General features: G+C 37.0%; 2 protein-coding genes across 4 annotated transcripts in view; one reads left to right on the top strand and one right to left on the bottom strand.

Annotated features, from left to right (window-relative positions):
• LOC129723123 (lachesin) overlaps window positions 1-19,114 on the top strand; it is a 323,877-nt gene that overhangs the window by 228,710 nt on the left and 76,053 nt on the right. The gene's annotated exons all lie outside the window — the stretch shown is intronic.
• On the bottom strand, window positions 4,985-6,786 carry LOC129723143 (glutathione hydrolase 1 proenzyme-like). The gene is made up of 3 exons (XM_055677153.1): window positions 6,669-6,786; window positions 5,473-6,279; window positions 4,985-5,411 (listed from the first exon to the last, which is right to left on the bottom strand). Exons 1-3 carry the CDS (start codon window positions 6,671-6,673, stop codon window positions 4,985-4,987), a joined length of 1,239 nt encoding a protein of 412 aa, XP_055533128.1. The 5' UTR covers window positions 6,674-6,786.

The raw sequence follows: 19,114 nt of genomic DNA, 5'->3' as shown, positions 1-19,114 counted from the left end.
AAGTTGCCTAAAATAGTAAGGTCTACAGAACAACAAAGTTTCATTAAATTCCGAGAGGATGCTGTCAACTGTCAACCCTTCTTACAATTCATAGACGTAAGATGTCCGAAAAATACTGATAGGTGATTTTTAAAGAAAATAAATCAAGGAATCCAGAAAAAATATAAGTTTTGACCGGAAGTGTTGCCAGATAAATTATTTTTGTATTTGAAAACTAAATTTACATTTTTCGGCAAATGCAGCCATTTTTATTTTAAAGTTGATAATTTCATCGTGTTTCTTGGAAAATTCCACATAAGAAACAACTATCATCCCGAGGTAAATTGAGCCAATCCCGAGATATAACATTTTTACCAAAAAAGTTGTAAACGTCGTGATTATTTTGTTTTAGAATTTATAGACGTAAGACACCCGAAAAATAGTGATAGTTGAATTTTGAAGAAAATTAATCAAGGAATTCAGAAAAAAATATTGTTTTTGACCGGTTGTGTTGCTAGATAGATTATTTTTGTATTTTAAAATTAAATTTGCATTTTTCGGCTAATGCAGCTAATTTTATTTTAAATTTGATAGTTTCATCGTACTTCTCGGAAAATTTCACGTAAGAAGCACTTACCACCACGTGGTAATATGAGCCAATCTTAAGGTATGACATTTTTCAAAAAATTAATTACGAAATTCAGAACTATTTTCGTAAAAATGCTAAATCTCGAGATTGGCTCATATTACCTCGGGATGATAGTAGTTTCTTATATGAAATTTTCCAAGGAACACGATGAAATTATCAAATTTTAAATAAAAATGGCTGCATTTGCCGAAAAATGTAAATTTAGTTTTAAAATACAAAAATAATCCATCAGGCAACACTTCCGGTCAAAAATAATATTTTTTTTCTGGATTCCTTGGTTCATTTTCTTTAAAATTCATCTATCACTATTTTTCGGGTGTCTTACGTCTATAAATTGCAAAAAAAATTAATTACGAAGTTTACAACTTTTTTGTAAAAATGTTATATCTCGAGATTGGCTCATATTGTTTCTTATGTGAGATAGTTGTTTCTTATGTGAAATTTTCCAAGGAACTCGATAAAATTATCAAATTCAAAATAAAAATGGTTGCTTTTGCCGAAAAATGTAAATTTAGTTTTCAAATACAAAAATAATTTATCTGGCAACACTTTCGGTCAAAACTTATATTTTTTCTGGATTCCTTGGTTTATTTTCTTCAAAAATCATCTATCAGTATTTTTCGGACATCTTACGTCTATGAATTGTAAGAAAAAGAAGAAAGAGATTTTGAACAAAAAATGCGTGACTTTGCAATAAACAGGGGGGTCCCACAGAGCGAGGGGTATTCCAATCGACACCAAATTTGGGATTTTTCCAAAGTGACGGTAGATGAATAATTCTCCCAACTTTGAGCAAAATCTGTGATGGTCATGTCCAAGTTTGTGCTTTTTCGTGGTCACTTTATATGGAATGACCCATATCTAAATGACGAGAGATAGAAAATGATTGTCAATGGATAACTTATAGAAAAATTATCTGAGCTTTTATTTGAAAATATTGAAAAATTGAATTTCAGATCAACACTGAAATATAAATCCAAAAAACAAAAAGTGATAATTTTAAAAAACAAAAAGTGATTTAAAAAAATATCGGTTGTTTGAGATTTTTTCAAAATGAATGTTTTTAGATAGATAATTTAGTTGGTAAACACGCCAAGGTAAGTCACTCACGGCCAAACGGACAAATTTTCTCTGCACACGTTCTAAACTCAAACTCCAAGACAGCTGATGCGGGGTCCAACTTAAAATCACGCTTGCATTTCCCATACTGGGACGTACAAAAAAGCAATACAACACTTTCAAGCATTGGGGATTCTTGAAATCATCCAAATTTTTGCTATGAAACGAAGTTCTGGAGTGGCTTGAGAATCGATCATTTGGCGTGTTTTTCAGAAGCTAAAATCGTTTTCGTGATCGACTCTGTTTAGCAATATTCTATCAATGACGTACATAAAAATTATCGGTGATTGAGTCCGGTGAGATGTAATCATTTCGCATTGTGCTGTGCTCCGTGTCAAGGCGTTTAGTTTACACCACGTCACAAAACAATCCAGTAGGGACTGTAAACCGTAACAATCTTTGATATAACGCATCGTCGAATTTATTTTCAAATCATCTCTACTCCCAAATCGACCACATGCTGATCAATAGCCGTTACTTTTCAGGCGTCATCGAAGTGCGGGCTTTCGAGACATCGACACAAGTCACTATCTCATGATCGGCAGGGAAGATACATCTCAACATCCAAAGGTAATCAGCGGAAGAAAATGCTGCCGAGAACACCCGGAAAATTGATGGACGGATCGATGAACCAGTTCGACATGAACGAGCAGTGGAAGCACATCCACGACGCGATCAGTGAAACAGTGCGAGAAGTAATAGGCATGACAACGGGAACCACAGTGTGTGGTTTGATACTGAGTGTCTAGAGGTGACGGAAAAAACGAGCATACGCTAAATCATTAGAAGCAGCAAACCATCTGAAGAGGCAGATGCGGGAGAAAATCGCATCCTCGCTAACACAGAGAATTTATTTATCAGGCACGACACGAGAAACTTCTTTAGAGCGATTAACTGAATCAAGAATCGGACCGTGCCAGTTTCTAACATGTGTAATGACAGAAAGTAACCTGATTACCGATAAGTCGCAAGCGATGTTGAATGGTGAGAAAGGTAGCAGAGTCGTCGAGTAAAACAGGAAAGAAATCTCAGAGGATGGACATTCGTGGATCCGCCAAACTTGGACAAAGTGAGAGAAGCTTACAGAGAGGTGCAGAACCACCAAGCCTACGGGTAAGGTCTGAGGAGAAACTACCTACGGACTGGTTGGAAGGACTCATTTGCCTCACTGTAGCATCTGTCGAGACATAACCCTTCAAATTCCATAAATAAAAATCTCTCCCGTATCCTGTTCCATAGACTGAGGCCGTTTCAGGAAGTTTTTGTTGCTAAAAACCAGTTCGGTTTGAATTGGACTTCTAAAACAAAGTACATAATGGCCAGCAGTCGTAACGAGTTGTAACGAAATGAGACGCGAGATGAAGAGACGGTTTACGAGTTTATTCTCGCAGTCTACATATCCACATCAAATTTACCCTCTGCAGGGCGCTGATCCTCCCGGTAGTGCTCTACGGATATCAATCATGAACATGGAAGGAGACCGATCGACGAGTGCTTGAGTTTTCGAGCGCAGAATCCTATGATCAATACGGGGTGACAAACAAGAAAAAAAGGATGTGGCGCAGGCACGAGAATCACGAACTGTACGAAGTATACAATCACGCTGATATTGTCGAGTACACTTTGGTTTGCTCATCTTGATCTTGAAAAGAAAATAATTTTCTCCTCTCTCAATAACTGTAAGTTCACAGTAAATTTGTATTATACAATCTGCTATTGAGAGAGCAAAGAATGATAGTTATAATATAATTTAAAATCCGCTAGGATTAGGCTTCCATGTGAACCTACATGCTTTGTTCTCAAACCTTCCTCTGGAACTGAGAGAGAAAACAATTGTTTACTATTCGATGGTTATGTGTCAAAATGAACTGCTTGACTAAAATGAATTTTAACTAAATGTGGACAGTTACGCACTCCGTGTGAGAGAAAGTCTAGTTTTTTCAGGCGTTTGACAGATAGAGGAGAACACGGCAGGATACAGTGGGCTGGCGTATGGTGGATGAGCGATCGGCAAAGATAATATGCAGCAGAGAACCGGATAGAGGCCAACGACTTCGAGGCAGAGCCTGTACGCGTTGGATGTGTGCTGTCGACGAGGAGGCCCGAGCAGCAGGTGTAACGGGTGACTGGAGAGGAGTAGCCCAAGATCTAATTTTATAGAGGCGTATTCTGGATTACATAGACATAGGGTATCTACCAGATCGTAAAATAGAAGCAAAGTAGGTAAGTAAGCCTACATAAACGCGATAAGTTCCATGGTGACTTCAACTTTGTACTTCCATAAGTCTCATAAGGTATTTATAAATATCATATTATACAGGTATTTATGAAACAATATCGCACGCTAGCCGTGGGGGCTAATGCGGTCTCGAACAACTATATTAGTTGCGAGAGTTCGTTATCGATACTGTTTTTGGCACATTTTGCATGTTGTAAGATAAGTACAACGATACACCGTGCCCCAGTTCTGGGTCGAGAAAATTTCCAACTCGAAAAGATCCTCGACATGATCGGGGATCGAACCTGATATCACAATTGTGTGGGAGAGCTAGCCGACCGACATCACTAACCACAGAACCACGGGGACCATATTTATGAATTTTATATTATATTTTGAATGTAATATTCGCAAGGTGGTTCGGATTTCTAATACAACGAACACAAAAATTTACTTTCTAAGGAATTATTTCCCAACTTCCTTTCCTATTTGGATCGTAGGCCGCACTAATAGTGTTATTCTGCTCCCGAGCGATCGCTGTTATAGTCGCAATACCACCAGAAACCTTCCGAATGTCATGACCTCGTGTCAGCAACCCATTAACAATTTCCGGATCGAAATCACTTTCCATATCAACCTGCATCGGTGCCAACTGATGATGTATCCGCGGTGCGTGAATAGTAGTGTTCAAATCCTGTCCGAAGAACACATTGCCAAGTACCATTAGAACCGTAGATGTCGTGATACGTGTCCCACCGGCAGATCCAACCACCAATTTGACGTCCCCCTGTCCATCTACTACTATGGTAGGAGTCATCGAAGATAACGGACGCTTTCCAGGTGCAACGAAGTTGGCAGGCGAAGCCGGAACATCGAACGAGTTTATTACTCCAGGCGTAGAAAAATCGTCCATAATATTGTTCAAAATAATACCTGTTGATGGCGAACGGCGTTTACAACCGAAGCTGTGTAAACATTAGCGTTGGATAGAGTTGACATTCATATTAACTCTTCACTTACTAGGTATTGATAGTGCCTGTGATTGCTACCGCGTCGCCATTCGGTGCTAACACCGAAGCGTGTGCCGTCCCGTGGTCCTCCTGTTCCGCAAACTCTGCACCATAATATTTATATTCAGTAAAAGTTCTATCATCATCAATTTTTGTCCGTATATCATCCGCATAAGATTTGCTCCCTAAATCATCAATCAGTTTGTCAATGTCAGATACAAAATCAGGGTCTCCTGCGCGAGTACGAGCACCATAAGCGTGCATGAAAGCCTCCGTCACACGATGCCAGGTGACCGGATCATCTGGTCTCAAATCATCATACCCATCCAATAGGTTTAGAATATAGATGGCAATGGTTCCACTGCCAGGTAGCGGCATACTGTACACACTGTAATTCTGCCGAACAGTCGTAGAAGCTGGAGGTAACCATCGTGGCCTAGAACGAGATTCGTGATCAAAGTAGAACTGAAGTGAATTTATTGCCAATACTAACTTACTTGTATTGAATAAAATCTTCTTTTGTTATTATACTGCCAAACTCCTGAAGGTCTGCCACCAATTTTGACAACAAACTGCCACCTTCCTTGTGAAGAGCATCCACTCCTTCTTCAGCAATGATCTCTAAAGTATCAGCAAGCACCACGCGTTTCAATAAATCACCCACCTGCCAAACGTCTTCCGTTTCCGGGTTAATAAAAACTTCTCGCAGTGATGGAACAGACAAAATTATCTGTCGCTTGTCTACCATAGCGTAACGTAGAAAATCATCCACAACCACCCCGTTTCGGCAAAGTTCAATAGTCTCCTCAAACAAGGCCTTCCATTCTAATTTTCCGTAACGTTGGTGCATCTCCCAATAACCTTTGATAACGCCGGGAGTAGCAATCGCTAAACCACCTTCAACCGCTGCGTCTCCGTTGTTTACAAACATATCTTCAGTTGCCGCCAGCGGGGCAGTTTCTCTAGCATCCAGCGAAATCACTTCTCCCGTTTCACGTTCGTAGATAGTCGCCAGAAAACCACCACCGATTCCGGTGCTCTGAGGACAGGTTACCTCTTCACACAACATGATAGCAATCGCTGCATCGACGGCCGATCCATTCCGTCGCAAAATATTGGCTCCAATGGCACCACATTCATGTCCGTTGGATACAACTGCGCCCCCTCGTAATGCTGGTGATTTACTGTCCTGCCCTTCAGAATTACCATTGCGGAGACCAAACACCAGGCCCAGAGTAATCCCAACAACAACAATTGCCGCCAGTAGCGTAATAAGCAAGAGTTTTGTTTTACTTAGATTGCACCTAAAAGCAAAGTAAAACGCAATGGGACAGGAAAAAGATTAACATTTCATTCGTACAATTGTTCGTATGGTCATTGCACCCAGGCGAGCATTCAATGTGGTGTTTTTATATCTACGGATGTGTTCTCATCCCTTCATTGTCAAATTTAGTCGCGCAATACGAAGACGATATACTGATAAGTGCGGTCCTGTTGACTGTCATCAAAGCATGCTGTAAAACGATAGATTTCGATTGCCTGCTGTGTGTCGTGAATGGTGCGAGTGAAAGAATATTAGTGTTTCTCTGATTATACTTGATGCAAACCTGGGCTACTTTCACATTATGTTTTGGAAAATTGGCGGTTGATGAAAAACTGTCACTTTATTTTTCATATTGATCGTAATACTTACAGCATGTTGATAGTATTACCGCATGGATTCTAGTTGACTGCTCATAGGTTGCCTCAACTGTACGAATGCCAACAATTCCAATCACACAACTGAATGGCAGTAAATCATTATACTGTCGGATGACAAAAATAACTATGGAAACGCGCTAGCCAAGATCGAACGCGTTTCCTAATCGTTCGGTCATGGAAGGCCTAATCAATTTCGGGGAACAATAAACAAACTCGAACCGATAACGTGTCTATAGGTAGCCATTCAGATAAATGCAATTCAGATGATGACACGGGGTAAAATGGAATGATTACTTTGCATGCTCGTCAATCGACTTTGTTTGGTAATCACAGCAGTAATTTGAATTTGATTGCGACTTCGGTGTCCAAAATTTCAACAATATTGACGAAAAAATATTAAGCCTTTGCTAAGGATTAGAAAAAAGAAAAAACACAGAACGTATTGAAGCTTAGTACCTCTGTAGTTGGAATATGTTCAAGATAGTTTCAACTTGGGAAACAATTGATTGAAAAAAGCATCCTCTATTTCTAAGCAAAGCAAAACACCGGTGCTATTTTCCGTTTCGGAATTGGACCTTCTGTTTATTCGACACAGACTTCGCAGCAAAATATATTTTAAGCAGCTTTAGGAGCCGCCTGAGTATTGAGACGAAATATACTTGAAAATGTGTATGGTGAAATACAAACATGAAGATCTCAATTTGTTCACTATTCCAATCACCCGAACCTATTCTAAGCAGTTTTATGTAGATTTTCTTCAGCACCCGAAGTGGCGCCTGAATGGTTGTAATTTTGGTTGTTTTTTATCGATTGACGTTTATTCAAAGATTTTTCCGTGTTGAATGGTATTTTATGTATTCATAAAACCGCTAGTTAACCGGAGTGTTCGTTCTAGTCATTGAAGTTGTCTATAATGATCAAATTTCAGATGTTTGAGGACCGTTCTCTTCGACTGATTAAAATAGGCGCCACGGTTTAAGCTGTTCCTTACCCTATTTCAATTTTTTATTAAAGTCAATTTTTTCATAGAGTATTATTAGTTATCTCGTTGCCAAATACCACCCAATGTGGGTAATTCCGTATTCGAGAAGCTGCGCAAAAGCCAAAAATTGACCCCAGATGCCATTTTGAATCTTTTCAAGGACACCATATTGTTTCAAGAGTTATGTTTCAGTGTTAGATAAAAGTTATCAACATAGATATATTGATTCAAGATAGTCATAATATTAAAGTCTATAATTCACAGAATTATTGAAGAGGAGTGGTTTGTTTCGAACTTGTCATTTGCGATCACCCGAATGCAAAATGCACTTAATGTAACAATCAGTTTAATGTAGTTCCACGTCAAACTTGTGGTCATGGCTACGCACACAAATTTTTATGACCGTTGAGTTTATAATTATAAACAACAAAAATCGATTTCAGGTATTGTTTGTTTTTGATATAGAGAAGCGACCTGAAAAAATTATTTCCAAAAATCTTTGAAGATATGAATCAATTGTCGAGGATATTTGATTACACTGTTTTAGCATCAGATTACAAAAATTTTCTCGAAACAATTGTTAGTGATTGACAATGTAGAAGTGACAGTTGAGGTTTTCGTTTGAATGATTTCATTCCCGCAATATTTCTGCCACTTAATCGATGAGAAAAAAACTCATTGTGTTTCTGAATATCTTTCAAAATCATGATAGAGTGCACTTGAATCCTGGCGGCGAAAAACAGAGATGTCGACGATTTGAATTTTCGAAACGAAATTCGTGGAAATTAACATATTGTATAAATAAATCAGTAGGCTGTAAGAATAATCACGAAAAAGTAACCCACTATCCAACGGATCATGCTTGGAAACCTGAACCAACTAAAATGATGTATTAATAGGGATACCATCCGTCCTGATTTAGCAGGACATGTCCTGATTTTGAGACCCTTTTTTGACGTCCTGATTTATTTTTCACTTTCTGGCATTTGTCCTGATTTTCATAAGATTTTCAATTTTGTAGTGTGATAAAAATATGCAGAATTTCTCAAAATCAATAACTTTTTTGATTCTACACAGTAAAAAAAATTTACATTACTTTAAATGCACATAAATGGAGCATTGGAAACCATGTAATATTCCGTGTGGCATTATATTCACATGCAAAGTAAATGAATATATTGTGAATTTGCATGCATATATATGTTCGAAGTTTTAAGTTTATATCAATTAACGTACAAATTTACATGGCTTAAAACGATTCTGTATTGTGCATTATTAACGGTGTGAAATTGTATATGTTTTTCACTTTATGTGCTAGAAATCGTTATGTGCTTTCATTTGTATTAGTTGTAAATTTCATTTTTTGGTACTGTGTAGAACACAACGGTCACTACGAACGATTTTGTTTTTGGTTGAATCTTAGTGAAGTGACGAGAGAAATCTTTTAGGTATTGTAACCGTTTAACATTTGGCTTTACTCTGGAAGGTCGGCAAAAAATTTTTTTCAATGTTTAGAGTAAAGTAAGGTGTTCGGCTATTGATTAAAGTTTGTTTGAAGATAAAAGTTTGTTGTGGTTGCACATATAGTGTATTACATTGTTGGCAGCTGGGAACGTGAATGCCCTCACTAAATCGGTGGTAAGTTTTTCTCAGCATGTACTGAACCGATTTGGCTGATTTTTTTAGCATGTAAGAATGGATTATCTAACTTGTTACATAACCGTTTTTGAAATTTCAAAAAATTTACAAAATGGCGGCCATTTTAGTAAAAAATAGCTTTTTTTCATAAAAGAATCACTTTGAAAAATCATAAATCATTGAAAAAATTAGATATTCAAAAACGGCTATGTAGCAAGTAAGATAATCCATTTTTACATGCTGGAAAAAAATTCAGCCAGATCGGCTCAGTAGATGCTGAGAAAAACTTACCACAAGTTAAAATACCATGGTTTCGCGAAAAACGCTGCCAATAGCGTAGTACTCACTATATTTGCACCCATGATACACAAAATATATCTTCATACATTCCTTAGTCAATAGCCAAAATACCCGAACACTTCACTTTACCCTAAACATCCAGAAAAAATAAATTTTATTTTTAGACTTTCCAGTTAGTCCCCCTAAACGGTTAGTTTAAGGTGGAAGTGTGTTGAACCCATAAATGGCCGACTTCGAGCCATCACGTGGTCAACTTCGAATTTTCAAATGCTTACCACTCAGTAATATCTAATACGTCACTTGTAAAAACATATCATCATGTTTGTTATGGCGACGAAAACATAAGAAAGTGTTTTCGTAGATAACGCATTAACTATTCCCGAGTCTAGTGGCACTGAAAATTCGTAGCCGACCACGTGGTGGCTTCTACACACTACCACCTTAATTTGAAACAGTTTACATGTGCTGAAAATCTGCCTATAAATTCAAAGCTGCGTAATAATATTGGATCGTTTGAGAACTATGCTGAACAGGTAAAGAAGTATTTTGGTGTTTTTGAGGTGCAAATCACATTTAACGTGGTAAATTAATTAAAACTTCGAAGAACAGCTTAGCTCAAATTTGTACCGAAAAAAAGGTGTCCTGATTTCTAACTTCGACTAGATGGTATCCCTATCTGGGTGTACAGTTTCCGTGCGTCACGCGCACCCCTCTCTGAACGAAAAACTTTGAAAGATTCAACTTTTTGGCCGCATCCTCGACAACAGCATTGCGATTTCGTGTAAATGCGTTCATAACACACCTGTCACACCTGTGCTCCTGATCACTAATTTAACATCCTTTCTGACCGCATTTCTCCTCCCATTCGATGCAAGATTCAGAGTTGTTTTTTGATGTCCCGATGAGAGCGTTGACGATTTTCCAGGTGCTTGGGCAAAATCAATTCACGACGGTGTTTACAGTTAACGAATTTTTGCCTTTCTCCTAGAAAGGTATAGCAATCACTGGAAAAACCAAGAGTATAAAAGTGGTCCCAATGGCCGAATGTCATATACCACTCGACCCCTTTCGGCGAACTGAGCATTTTCTGTATTTATGTGTGTATGTGTGTATGTGTGTATGTGTGTGTGTATGTGCAACTTTTTTTTCTCACTCATTTTTCTCAGAGATGGCTGGACCGATTTTCCATAAAATTAATTGCAAATGAAAGGTCTAGTTGCGCCATAGGTTGCTATTGAATTTCATTGTAATCGGATTTTTAGTTTAGAGGTTATGTATCAAAATGTAAAAATCACGAAACATCAATATCTCACAAACCACATAACCGATTTCAATAAAACTGGTTTCAAATGATCGGATTGTCTCCAAAACCCTTAACTTTTAAATTTCGTAATGATCGAACATATGGTTCAAAAGTTATGTAAAGAAAAGTTATCCTGAGGTTGTTAAAACTCACTCATTTTTCTCGACTCAATTCGACGAATCGAACATTTTCTGCATGTAAGCATGTATAGATGTACATGTGTGTGTGTGTGGGTGTGGGTGTATACGTGTGTATGTGCACCTTTCTTTCGCACTCACTTTTCTCAGAGATGGTCTGACCGATTCTTCCTATCTTGGTGTCAAATGAAGGGTCTATTTGCCGCTTAGGTTGCTATTGAATTTCATTGTAGTCAAACTTTCAGTTTTGGCGCTGCGGCAAAATGTGAAAATCGCTCTTATATTCACAATGTTTCATTTCACTTTTTGCCTTTCTCCTATTGCCTTTCTCCTAGAAAGATATAGAAATCTCTGTAAAAACTAAAGGTATATAAGTGCTCAAAAGGGCCGAATGTCGTATATCACTCGACTCAGTTCGACGAGCTGAGCATTTTCTGTATGTGTGTGTGTGTGTATGTGTGTGTAACGCTCTCGCAGTCTCACTTAATTTTCTCAGAGATGGCTGAACCGATTTCAATTAAATTAATTGCAAATGAAAGGTCTAGTTGCCCTATAAGACGCTATTGAGTTTTAAATTTATTCACTTATGTTCGAGCGTCTTGATAGAAAAATTTTCACTACACTTTTCACTTTTTATTCACTTTCACTATTTAATACTATCACTTTTTTCTGTGAAAGTGATAGAATTAAATAGTGAAAGTGAATAAAAAGTGAAAAGTGTAGTGACTATTGAGTTTTATTGTAATCTGATTTCTAGTTTAGTGGTTATGTATCAAAATGTAAAAATCACGAAACATCAATATCTCGGAAATTACACAACCGATTTGAACAAAATTGATTTCAAATGAACGGGCTATCTAAAAACCCTTAACTTTTGAATTTTATGCAGCTTGAGTATTTGGTTCAGAAGTTATGGAAAGAAACGTGTTCTGGAGACTATTTAATCTCACTCATGTTTCTCAGAGATGGCTGGATCGATTTTCATAAAATCAGTGTCATATGGAAGGTCTTGTTGCCCCATAAGACTCTATTGATTTTTTTTGCAAACGGATTATTACTTTCAGGCAAAGTAAGTTAGGTTTAAAAATGTGAAATCCAGCTATGAAAAGAAACATATTCCGAAGACTACTTGTACTCACTCACTTTTATCAGATATGGTTGAACCGATTTCCACAAAATTAGTGTCGAATGAAAGGTCTAGCTACCCTATTGAATTTTGCTGTAATCGGGCTGTAACTTCGTCTGTAATGTATTGAAATGTGAAAATCGCGAAACTTCATTATCTTAGAAACTACACAACCGATTTGAACAATATTATTATCAGATGAACGGGTTAGTTAAAGGTTAACTAAAGAATCATGATTGAACACGTGGTTTCAAAGTTTGGCTACCCTATACGTTCCCATTTCATTTGATTATAATCGAACTTAAGCAACCGTTATGTATTAAATTGCTAAAACAACGGAAGTCTGTTATCTCAAGTATTACACGACTTATTTGAACATAACTAGTGTCATACAAACGAGTCATCTCTCAAGCTTACAAATAACAAACTTCATAACAATTTGATATGCTGTTCAAATGTTTTGGAAAGAAAAGAAATGCACAGACTATTCAACACTTTACCTGCTTTGATCAATAGATATGGCCTCAACATGATTTAAATGTGGTATCGTACTATTTGAACGTTCCCGGTATCGCTCGCGATTAAATTGTTCGAAATTGAGAGTCATTTCTTTTATTTCGCTATTTCTTAAGCACTAACATTACGTCAAATTTCACATTTTATACTTCAATTACAACATCAATATTTTGGAACCCAAAGAGTGAATATACCTTTATTGGATTTTAGCATTCATGTAAATCTATTTTTACAAATAATAAGTTTGAATGAGAAAGGCTGAGTCTGACCGCTAGGTGGATTAATTTAGGTTTTTTTAGGGCTGGCGTTGCATTTTTTTCTAAATTGGTAGCAGGGAACAGGAGGGTTATAGATGTGGCAACGCTTCCTCACTCATCACTCCATCAGAGATGCCAGATCTATGGATTTATTGCTCAAATTTATAGATTTTCTATGAAAAAATTCGTTTTTTTTCAGCACCCGAAGTGGCTCCTGAATGGCTGCAATATAGGTCGATTTGTTTCGAATGATCTTTGTTCACAGATTTCTTTGTGATTAACGGTATTCCTTATATTCGTAAGACAGCTAGACAATCAAAGTTTTCGTTTCCATCATTGAAATTGTCGATATTGATCGAAATGCAAGAGTTTAAGGCCTGTTTTCTTCGACTGATTAAAATAGACGCTGCTGCTTAAGCCGTTCCTTACCCTAGAATTTTTGTCCGATAATCATGAATGGGTAGGTATCCGCAATAGGGCTGGAAAATTTCAGCTCTTTTTCATGAAAGTAAAAAATAGTCACCATGAACGTCAGTGTTTTTTCTACCATCACAAGAAAATATTTCGCTTTCATGCAATGTTTATTCTCTCTTCATCCGGTTTTGTCATCATTCGTAAAATAATGATAGCCAGCTTATCCGTCAGGTGCAGTGAAAACGTATGTGTTTGATATTCACTGTTTCAAATTTACTGAAAATTTATTCATCTGCGTTTCATTGTGTGAACTGTAATGTTGTAAACTAGGTTTGTGTGCTGTACATTAGCATTACGCGATTAGTGATGGATAAAAAATACTTCCACGAAAGAAATTTTAGTGTTTCATCATGATAACGACAGCAGGCGTCACGTTGATTTTTGTAACCGTGCACGATGCGCGTGATTTTTTCCATCGGAGTATGACAACTCGTTCCAGGAATAAACTTCTAGTGTGTTTGAAAGGGCGCTTTGTTCAATGGAAGTGAGAATTGAGAATATGGGCTGTAACTTTCACAGAATTCCGGTAGTGAAAATGATTTTTATCAACCCTGATCCACAGGAATATTTTCCGAGTGGGTACTACTACCCATACTACCAACGTCAAACGCTGGGCCTGTATCTTCTAGACCTTTGCCAGGGATTTCGGATGCATAGGGCTCCGTACGTGTGGAGAAACCAACAACGGCCCGGAATGAAGTCTATTTGCTAGATTGATTTTACACCTAACCTAAATTACCGTAACCCCGGAGAAAAACTTTAAAGAAAGTTTCTTTAAAGGTTTTTTCCCTGTTTTTTCGTAGCTTTTTAATTCTTGGCTGTGTCCCTGTCACCTATAGTCACCAAAAAAACTATTTAACTTTTTTTTGTTGCCTACTCATTTCATTACCATGTGGCTGTCGTTGTTTTTCCCACAGGAAACAAGGTGTCTAGTATCAGCAGTTTGTACGTTACACGGTAAGCGGTATCACTAAAGATAGCAGGAAAATACCACGTCTTTTATGTGGGTAAAAAAGCGAAATAAGTTACAAAGCTCGAACTGGAAAAAAAGATTATAGATAGATACTTCATACATTTCCGACTTGGCTAGGAGCACTACAATTCACAGGAATGGTTGAAAAGTTAAAATCTTTATTTTTTCTAGTTTAAGTTAACATTGATCGCATCATACATTTCAGTGAATATATGCTCGATGCTGGAGAATCACAAATTACTTACGAATGAGATCTGTTTGTATACCTAAACTTGATAGGAAATTGGAGAGTTGGTCGATAAAAGTTTTATCATTTAACATTACTATTAGAATCATAATGTATCATTAGAATTTGATTTTTCTCATCACAGTTGAAATTGAGTAAAATCTAAAAAAAAATCATTTTTAAGTAAAAACCTGTCAACCGCTTTTACATCCAAATGTTTTTACTCAAAGTTTCAGAACAATGTCTAGCTTCAGAGCATACTCAAGCGTAAAAAATAATTTCAAAGAAAAATTTTACTTTCAAAATAATTCCAAAACAATTCGAAACGGATGCATTTATAAAGTTAATTATTACATTTTTTACTTAAAATTACTATCTGAATAGTCATTTTCAGTAAAAAAAACTGTAATTATTATTGAGTCTGAAAAATTCCTCCACCCTCGTAAAATACTCAGTCTGCTGAGCCAAATACGTGTGAAAAATGTCATTCAATTATAATCATTTTTGCGAGTTTTTTTGAATCATTTAGCATGAAAACGCTTAAAAGTTAACAGCGTTACTATCACCTGACGTTTTTTAATTAAAAATGATTTTGAGTCATGCATATAAAAGGAAAGCTAATTTATCGTAACGATATGGAACCTAGGCGGGAAAATAATTTAGTTTAGTTTTTTTCACAACCTTATTATTTAATACTTTCCTACCGAAGAGATTTTAACCACCGCCAATACTAGTTTCACAACCCTGAATTGCTACGACAACAATATCGCACGTTAGCTTGGAGGGCTAATAGCGGTCTCGATTAACTACATTGGTTGAGAGAATTCGTTATCGATATTTTTTTTTGTTCACACAACATTTATTTGACACGGCACTATACAAATTAATGCGTTATCGATATTATTTTTGGCACATTTTGCATGTTGTAGGATAAGTACAACGATACACCGTGCCCTAATGCTTAGTCGAGAAAATTTCCAGCTCAAAAAGATCCTCGACGTGATGCAGTGCTAATTTCAAATTACATGCTGAAGGAAAAGAAATAGTCATCCTTTGCGTTAGTCATTCCGTTAATTAAAGCAATGCGTTTTCAATCTTCCCTGAATTTCATGGAGAGAATATCGAGACGGGTTTTTCTTTCCGGACTCGGATCATGAACACCAGACGGAAAAGAAACACGTAAACAAACTCGTTTGGCAGCGACTACAGTAAGAAAGAAAACAAAATGAAAATTAAACTGTTCAGTGTTTTAAAAAAGTGAAGCTCCCATATACTGTTTGAGTCATTTTACTTTTACTTTCTGTGAACTGTTCGCCCAATATGAATCACATTTTTCGATAAACATTTGGTTGTAGCTAGAGAATCACGCATATCATTTGAGTTCGTCTATCAGAGTGATTCTAATGGGGTAACGTTTTCCTATAGAGGTCAATACGGTGATTGAAAACTGAATACCTTTCCTGTCAGATAAAAAAAGCAGAAATAAAAATGCAAATTTCTAGTCTATAACGCTCTCTTAAGATGAACCTTTGATAAACAAATATTCATCACTGAAGGTTTACCACCATTTTTTGAAGCAAAAGTTATGCAACAAATACCACTAAATGCAGAAGTGAAAACCTTTTTACTAACTCTAATTGAGACATTAAAATATAATTTCGAAATGTCAAAAAATCGAATGCTTCACTGCGAGACCCCCATTTATTCGTTTCAGCCACAGCCCTTTGAATTCTCCCAACATCGAAAAACAACTATGCAGCGAAATCAACAGTCGCTTCAAGACAGCAGCAGCACTAAATTAGGGATAATTAAATACTCTTGTAATTCTTTTAAAATGCTTCCCTTATAATCCAAGCGGTAGCCGCGGCTTCCCTCTGAATCTACACAGAGCGAAGAAACCGTTCTTCTTTCCCGAAGCTGTTCCCCGCTATGTACACCAGCAAATTCCTCGCATCGCACGGCGTTCCTGGTGTGCCATCTGGAAAAGTTCTTCATTCGCTAGCACACTTCCTGTTACTGCGAGTGGTGCCAAGCGCCTCGAACAGGGGAATGAAAAGCAGTAAATTTTGTTAAGTAAATCGCACTTAATTTGAGAAAGCATTCGGTTAGACCGAATGAACGACTGGGCGAGCAAGTTTTTGCCACCGGAACATATTCCGTGGAACCAACAGGAAAGAGCTTTAATTGAATTAAAACCATTTGACCGGACGCCAGCCCGTCCGACCAACGATTGCGATCAAGTGTCGATTGGTAACGATGAATCAATAGGGTGGGCTGGTGATGGAATAGGGAAAAGGGGAAGCTGTCCACTGGAATGCTTTTATTTTTTATGATTATTTATTGAGTCATCGTTTTTATGTGCGCTCTTTCGGACGCGATCAATTAGGGTGAAAGTCTGGGGTCAAAAGTGCTGTATATTGAATTTGATTTCTGGATGAACGCGGACGCTTTTGTGTCAGATGATTGTAAATTAAATTACAAAAGCGAAAAAAGCATTGCTGCTAATTTGGTACTCGTGTGCGGTCTTGACACTGATGCTGCTGTTTTGAACTTTTTAATTCTACCCAGCCGAACAGTAGTACTGTAGAACCTTAATTGGTGAACATTCTACCAGCATCCTGTCAATTAGTCAAAATGCTCCCTGATACCGGCAGTGCGCTGTAATTTATATATATATATCAATGCCCAACTTCCGGAGTACACTTTCATCACATTGGCCAGCTGGTGTTAGTAAGACGGTAACATCTGGTTGTGGGATGGTCAGCAAATTACCCCACCGAACCTACCAGCTAGTCACATGAGCGGGCAGCAAGTTGGCAACAGTTTCTAATTGTTTTTCACTATAATCGTGATCATTAAAACAGCTAACAGCATCAGCTTGTGAGTTTCAGCGGCTCTCGCACGCTTCAAACGGGAAGAGGAAGTTATTTTTAAACTTAATTAAGCATTACGAAGCAGGCGTTCGGCGCCCATACGTTATGTTTTTTGAGAAATGCTTATGTTTGTTGCCTAATTTTCCGAATTATGCTTTTAAACTGACAGTAAATAATTACTGTTTCCTTAAGGTAGTAATATTCTAAAACTTTAATTTCGTGCGTGTTTTGACAAATCATTGCTGAACAAAGTGTCATACGAGTCTTAATTTACAGGGCTGAGAAAGCATAAATTACCACATACGGCAGAGTGATATCAAAATAAAAAAATTTAGATGACTACAATTTAGTTTTTTTTTTAATTTTTCGATTGAAAGGACCGTTTCAATGAAAATATATGAGCCACCCTGATGAAATATCTCGGATTTCGGTTAAGATTTGGATTTGTATTTGGATTTGGATTTAGGTCTAGATTTGGATTTGTATTTAGATTTGGATTCGAATTTGGAAATTTCGTATTTGAATTCGGATTTGGATTTGGAATTAGGTTTGGATTTGGATTTGGATTTGGATTTGGATTTGTATTTTGATTTGGGTTTGAATTTGGATTTCGATTTAGAGTTGGATTAGGATTCGGAATTAGATTATGATTGGTTTCGAAATGGGATTTGGGTTTGGATTTGGATTTGGATTTGGATTTGGATTTAGGTTTAGATTTAGATTTATATTGGGATTTGTATTTAGATTTGGATTTGGATTCGGATTTGGATTCGGATTTGGATTCGGATTTGAATTCGGATTTGGATTCTGATTTGAATTCGTATTTGAATTCAGATTCGGATTTGGAGTTGGGTTTGGATTTAAATTTGGATTTGGATTTAGGTTTAGCTTTAGATTTATATTAGGATTTGTATTTAGTTTTGGATTTGGATTCGGATTTGGATTCAGTTTTGGATTCGGATTTAAATTCGGATTTAAATTCGTATTTGAATTCGGATTTGGATTTGGAGTTAGGTTTGGATTTGGATTTGGATTTGGATTTGTATTTTGCTTTGAATTAGGATTTGGATTCGGATTGGGATCGGATTTGAATTCAAATTTGGATTCGGATTTGGATTCAAATTTAAATTTGGCGCCGTTCCCAAATCACGTGGTCATGTTTTGATCACTATTTTTTTTATAAAATAGTGATGTTTATTTTGACGTCGTTCTTGTTATAAATTATTGAGTGACTAATTGATATTTAAATTAAATTCTAAGGCATTTACATCTATTGCTGTTGTTACAGTGTTGTTTATAAAAGAGATGTAAGTGATGAATGTTTTAAGAATCATGTATTTCTCTTCCCATTCCAATTCCGTTAAGCACCGGTCTGATGAGTTGATCAAAGGAAAAGTTCCGCCTTTCTCCGCCAATCGTTTCAATTTTCTGTTTGCAAAAAATCCAGACTGCCTCTACTCGAGGACATTCACAAAATTTGTGTTTCAAGCTCTCCTCATTGGCTCCACAATGTTGACAGCTGGCCCCATCCGCACGCTGAATAGTGTGCATTAGTTTTCGGTGCTCCGTTTTCTCGTTTATCAGCATATAAAGCTCACTTCGCTGACTTGAGGTTAGTCTGCGCGAAGAGATG

This window comes from Wyeomyia smithii, chromosome 1 (genome assembly GCF_029784165.1).
Source record: "Wyeomyia smithii strain HCP4-BCI-WySm-NY-G18 chromosome 1, ASM2978416v1, whole genome shotgun sequence".
Classification (NCBI taxonomy): Eukaryota; Metazoa; Arthropoda; class Insecta; order Diptera; family Culicidae; genus Wyeomyia; species Wyeomyia smithii.
Note: the sequence above shows the minus strand (reverse complement) of the source record. Positions and strands in the feature narration are given on the sequence as shown.